This window comes from Oncorhynchus clarkii, chromosome 1, assembly GCF_045791955.1.
Source record: "Oncorhynchus clarkii lewisi isolate Uvic-CL-2024 chromosome 1, UVic_Ocla_1.0, whole genome shotgun sequence".
NCBI lineage: Eukaryota > Metazoa > Chordata > Actinopteri > Salmoniformes > Salmonidae > Oncorhynchus > Oncorhynchus clarkii.
Genome location: NC_092147.1, coordinates 54,201,963 through 54,208,422, shown reverse-complemented (window position 1 = coordinate 54,208,422; position 6,460 = coordinate 54,201,963). Strand labels below are relative to the sequence as shown.

Sequence of the window (6,460 nt, the reverse complement as noted above, 5' to 3'; positions counted from 1 at the left end):
TCTGCAACCAATGACTGCTTCCCTGATAAGGTTAGCTCCTCCCACCACACCAGCCTAGCTCCACCCTTACAATAGTAGTTTTTATGACACACAAAAACACACTGATGTACAAACAAACACACACATGTAATTGTACCTCTATGCAACTCACATTAATGTTTACCTCTCTGTTGCAGGTGAAAGCTTTCGGTCCAGGCCTGGAGCCCATAGGGGTCATCGTAAACAAACCAGCAGAGTTCACCATCGATGCCCGCGGTGCTGGCAAAGGCCATCTGAAGATCTACGCCAAGGATACAGAGAGCGTCACCATCGACATTAAGATAACTGATAAGGGAGACGGGACCTTCTTGTGTGTGTACGTTCCCATCAAGCCCATCAAACACACCATCATCATCACCTGGGGAGATGTCAAAGTGCCCAACAGCCACTTCAGGGTGAGTAGGACCGACCCACTGGGATCTGAACCCGGGATCTCCTGTGTGTCACTGAGCTAAAGACTAGGCATTAGGTAAGGGACGGGGAGCCAATACAGGTCTTCAGGTCTCATACAAGTTTACATAAGCCCAGCTAGTCTACTCTTATTTAGGGAAAATGATACTCCACTAGAAAGGGATATGAGTACTTTAGGTAGCAACAATAGTGTTGTGTCAAGTGTTGCCTATGTCTGAATAACACTGTGTGTTTCTGTGTGTATAGGTGATTGTTGGAGAGGGCTGCCACCCAGACAAGGTCAAGGTGTATGGTCCAGGAGTGGAGAAGACAGGACTCAAGGCAAACGAGCCCAACTTCTTCACTGTGGACTGCGCAGAGGCTGGACAAGGTATGTGTGTTAATAGGAAATACTACTCAAAGTGTTCTTCGGCTTCTTCCTGTAGTAGAAGAACCCTGTAGAGTTCCAGGTATAACATTTTCACCCTGCTAGAAACCTTTTAAAACCATTTCTTCCATTGAGAAGGCAGTTTATTTATTTTTTATTTAACCTTTATTTAACTAGGCAAGTCAGATTCTTATGACGGCCTACCCCGGCCAAACCGTAACCCGGACGACGCTGGGCCTATTGTGCGCCGCCATATGGACGAGCATAGTCTTGCACTTGTTCTGCCAATACCAACCTAACTTTAGTCCCTGCAACTGTAAAAGATCAGAAAGTTATTGATACTGATAGGCACAGTATTATGAGATTTCTTCATATGTACCGGTAGATATACATATATATTGACCTCCCACAGGAGACATCAGTATTGGGATCAAGTGTGCTCCAGGAGTGGTGGGTCCAGCTGAGGCTGACATCAACTTTGACATTATCAAGAACGACAATGACACCTTCACTGTCAAGTACACCCCCCCCGGTGCAGGGAAATACACCATCATGGTGTTGTTCGCTGAACAGGTGAGACTAAAACTACACTACCCAGGGTCCCTCAGTAGAGAGTTACTGTTACAATGGACATCAAATGTGGAGACACTATGGAGGCTCTAATCTAGAGCGCCCAGTTAAATTGTGTTTGAGCGCATTTTTTAACTCTCTAAATGGTTAAATGAGCGAGAAATAGATGTCATTGTTGCAATAGTTTGTGAGTGGGCAACATATACTATCATCTTAAATCGACATGTTAAATTATTTTGCCATATTCAATTATTGTATATTTTGCACTCATTTCCCTAATGTGGACATTTGTTTTACTACCTTACACAATCTTGCATTTTCACCATAAAATCGGACTTAGAACGCGGAGTGGCCAGGAAATGTCACAGAAAATTAGTAGGTGGTCTCTCTATAAAAGTTGCTGGCCACACACCAATAGAAGGTTTTGACAGTCAAACTAGCAGTTAAAAAGCTACCAACCGTTGTCACTGTTGATATCCTATGCCGCGTCGTGATATGTTGAAGTTAACTAACAGAAAAAGTGGTCTGTTCCCTTTTCCGTGATGGCAGCCTCCCAAAATCAACATCCAAAATTAAAATATAGATATAAGTTCTCATCTAACCAACCATGTATAGGTTATTTCAAGTTTCCATGTGCCCTTTGAATAGTGTTAGTTTAAACAGTGCAACACCCCAAACATTTGTCCCCTGTTCTATAGATTTTGGCATAATATCAATGGAAGTGATTAACAAAAAAAAGTGTTGTGTTACACTTACCCGGTTTGCGAGCCACCTGAAAACAAATGCAACACTTCAAAATGTAGCTAGCTGTCTTTTACAAATTGTCCTCTAACCAGTAATGTACACATTATTTTGAGATTCCGTGTGGTTTTTGAGCTTTATTCGTTTTAACAAGACGTGCAACCTCATCTCCTCCCTCTAGCGCCATTGAACTCAACATGATATCGACATGAGTGATTGACAAATAGGTGTTGTGTTTCTCTTTCCATTTTGGCGACCCCCAAATCAAAATACATCCCTCCAAAATGTAGCTGACTGTCATCTGCAGGTTGTTCTCTAACCAGCGATGTAAATAATAACTCCAGTTTCCATGTGTTTTTTTAGTTGTGTTAGTTTCAGCAATGCGTACAACCTGATTTTAAACCCTATTCGATAGGGTTTTTGGTGCGTGTGCAGTTTATACAAAAACACATGTAATATGATTACTATTGTTGCACATTTACCTCATGTGTAGATACTACATTTTATATTTAGGTTTTCAATACAGTATATCACAAATTGTTTCTGCGTATTGGTTATTGATTTGGACATGTTAAATCTGTGTTTTAACATTGGGATTCTTATCAAAATGTCTTTTCAACAGGAAGTTAAGTTAAGTCAACTTAAGTTTTAGGAATATAAATTGAACATTCAGAATTAATTTCTAGTGTTATTGTACCTGATCGGGTAAAAACTACTGAATGAGTCCAAAAATGTGCTATGGTTTATTTATTTTGATGATATACCAGAAATCACCAAAACAGGTTTGCCCTGCCTACTGTTACTATGTGGCTTAGCATTATAACTATAATAATTATAACTATTCATTCTAAGGATGAGCCGAATGGTACAAAAGTTGCCGTAGTTGGGATCTCGATTTGTGTTCGAATTTTTATAAAAAATCGTACAGCAGCAAAACCATTCCATATTTATGTTACAGGAAATCCCCATTAGTCCATTTAGAGTGAAGGTGAATCATTTCCATGATGCTGGCAATGTGAGGGCTGAGGGTCCAGGACTCAACAAGACAGGCGTGGAGGCGGGCACTCCGACCCACTTCACCATCTTCACAAACGGTGCAGGCAAGGCCAAGCCAAAGGTCCAGTTCACAGCAGCAGAACTGAAGGGAGAGGCTGTCAGGGACTTTGAGATCATAGACAACCATGACTACTCCTACACCGTTAAGTACACCGCTGTTCATCAGGGTCAGATGACCATCTCCGTCACCCATGGAGGGGACCCCATTCCCAAGAGCCCCTTCAATATTACTGTGGCTCCTCCTGTAGATCTGGGAAAGGTCAAGGTTACAGGACTGGACACCAGTAAGTTCTCAACATTGTACACAGTAACTTTGCAACGTAAAGCCCAAAATGTAATTAATTTGAAAACTGGGTCTTGTTATCTTATTCATTTTCTTCTTCTTGGGACCATGTACATCTGACATTGCCCTAGATTATAGCTATATACCATAGCTAATTCTTATTTGCAATGGTGTTGTCAACAGTTTCAATGAGTAGTTGTTAAAACTGATGAATTTAAGATGTAAGCATGTTTGTTCTTGTTATTTTAGAGGTGGAAGTTGGCAAGGATCAAGAGTTCTACATCAACACCCAGGGAGCCGGAGGACAGGGCGAGGTGGCTGTCAAGATGACCTCACCCTCTGGCCGACCAATTCCTTACAAGCTGCATTCGGACACAGCCAATGGAGCCCACTCTGTGAAGTACATCCCCCCAGAGGAGGGGACTTACAAGGTGGTCAGCTATGATTGCAACCCCGTCCCTGGATCCCCCTTCGCTGTGGAGGGAGTGATGCCTGCTGACCCATCAAAGGTAAAAGTGACTACAACATTTGACCCTATGAGCTTCAGTGGGATCTATTTTAATGCGAGGCTCATGAAAAGACAGTAACTGTCCGCTGACTGATACTCCAAAATGTAATCTGTACTGAAGCTTAGTGAAGCATCATGGATGTTTTTTGTCCTAATGTTTACACTACTGGCATCGACTTCTTCTTTCTTCTTCATGACATTATGAGTCTCTCTAACATCTATTAACTTTATCCTTCAGGTGTGCGCATACGGCCCAGGCCTGAAGGGAGGCATTGTGGGTAAACCAGCCCCCTTTGCCATTGACACCAATGGAGCGGGCCCCGGTGGGCTGGGCCTGACTGTGGAGGGGTCGTGCAAGGCTAAGATCGAGTTCCAGGACAATGGACACAGTACCTGCTCGGTGTCCTACCTGCCTACCGAGGCTGGAGAGTATGCCATCAATATCCTGTTTGGAAAGCAGCACATCCCTGGGTCTCCTTTCAAGGCAGCTGTTAAGCCATGCCTGGACCCCAGCCAGGTGAGATGAGATTATACTTTATTTAATATACTTTATGCCTTCGATATGCCAAGTTATTGATTTATTGACATGCCTATTGGTTGTGTATTCAGGCTGATTATATCGTTTCTATATTTTCCATGTTTTTTGGGAATGTATGACATCAAATTTGAGATTTTGTGTATGTTTCTGCATCTCTAAAAATATCAACTAAACCTACAGGTAACAGCCAGTGGTCCAGGCCTAGATAGAGCCAAGGCAGGGGAACCAGCCTACTTTACAGTGGACTGCACCAGTGCCGGAGAGGCTGAGCTCACCATCGAGATTGTCTCTGAGTCCGGGGCTGAGTCCGAGGTCCACATCCAGAAGACAGCCGAGGGATCCTTCTCTGTCACCTACATCCCACCTTTCCACGGCACACACACCATCACCATTAAGTACGGGGGTCATGTGGTTCCCAACTTCCCTGCACTCATCCAAGTGGAGCCGGCTGTTGATACCAGCGGAGTGCAGGTCTATGGACCAGGAGTGCAGCCCTTAGGTAAGGTGGAGTAGTTGTGGAGTGTTTAGGGCATATTACCCTTGCTTAGGTAGGCAAAGTAGGCAAAGGCTCCTATAGCTAAAGGCTAATTAAGCTATTTAACTATAATTTGGTAAATGCCTCAATCTAAGGCTAGCTAGCTACTATACACAGTAGTTTACGAGCAAAACGAAGCATAGCTTACTGATTAAGGCCATATAGCTAAGGCTACTTAGCATACTGGCATACTGGCAAAAAGCTACTATAGCTAAAGTATACTTTAGCTTACTGGAAAACAATTACATGCTAACAATTACAGTAGCTTGTGATCCTTCCTTGCGATCATCTATGTCTGTAGGTGTCATCAAGGAGGTTACCACTCACTTCATTGTGGATGCCCGCAAAATGCCCAAGACCTTTGGTGACCACTTGAAAGCATGCATCATCAACCCTTCAGGCACCAACACAGACACCTACATCACAAACAAGGGAGACGGAACCTTCAGAGTGGAATACACCGCCTATGAGGACGGTAAGAACATGTAGAAGATGAAAACCTTTCTGAAAGCTTTCTGATAGCTAAAGTTAGGTTGCTTGGTAGGATATGTTTAATAGCTATCCGACTCCAAGGACCATAAAGGGACAACGTAGATGTATACAGGGCAAGCCCATCACATGTTACTTGTTCTTTTATTCAGTTTGGTTCAACAAGGAATCCTTGAAAAGAGTGATAGCGAGATATTTTCAAATCAAAGTTTATTTGTCTATTGCAGCGAATACAACAGGTTGTAGACCTTACAGTGAAATGCTTACTTACAGGCTCTAACCATCAGTGCAAAAAGGGTATTTGGTGAACAATAGGTAAGTAAGAGTTGAGTTTGAGTTAATTTTTTTTTATTTTTACAGGGACAGTGCACATTAATCAACGTTTCAGTAAAAGTGCCGGTTTTAGCCAGCCGGCTAATTTTCAACCGCAGTCCCTGGGCAGGTTATTAAAAACAATTACAATATAGACAATAGCAGCATAGAACAAGCAAGACATAGCAACATAGGACAAGCAAGACATAGCATACAGACAGAGCAACATAGGACAAGAAAGACGTAGCATACAGACAGAGCAACATAAAACAAAAAGCAGCAAGACAAAGAAATAATAACAACAGTAAAAATACAGTGAAGAATAACAGTAGGGATGCTATATTGTTAGGAGAAATACAGTGCCTTGCGAAAGTATTCGGCCCCCTTGAACTTTGCGACCTTTTGCCACATTTCAGGCTTCAAACATAAAGATATAAAACTGTATTTTTTTGTGAAGAATCAACAACAAGTGGGACACAATCATGAAGTGGAACGACATTTATTGGATATTTCAAACTTTTTTAACAAATCAAAAACTGAAAAATTGGGCGTGCAAAATTATTCAGCCCCCTTAAGTTAATACTTTGTAGTGCCACCTTTTGCTGCGATTA

The 6,460-nt window shown here is 42.3% G+C and overlaps 1 protein-coding gene across 1 annotated transcript in view; it reads left to right on the top strand.

Moving 5' to 3' along the window:
* Window positions 1-6,460, top strand: part of LOC139409016 (filamin-C-like) — a 60,161-nt gene that overhangs the window by 28,496 nt on the left and 25,205 nt on the right. Inside the window, exons 10-18 of the mRNA XM_071153643.1 lie at window positions 1-30; window positions 177-434; window positions 697-820; window positions 1,230-1,390; window positions 3,087-3,468; window positions 3,717-3,976; window positions 4,214-4,492; window positions 4,694-5,012; window positions 5,350-5,523. The exon at window positions 1-30 is cut by the window's left edge and continues 164 nt beyond it. Of these exons, the coding sequence (XP_071009744.1) occupies window positions 1-30; window positions 177-434; window positions 697-820; window positions 1,230-1,390; window positions 3,087-3,468; window positions 3,717-3,976; window positions 4,214-4,492; window positions 4,694-5,012; window positions 5,350-5,523 (1,987 nt within the window). The remainder of the gene's footprint in view (window positions 31-176; window positions 435-696; window positions 821-1,229; window positions 1,391-3,086; window positions 3,469-3,716; window positions 3,977-4,213; window positions 4,493-4,693; window positions 5,013-5,349; window positions 5,524-6,460) is intronic.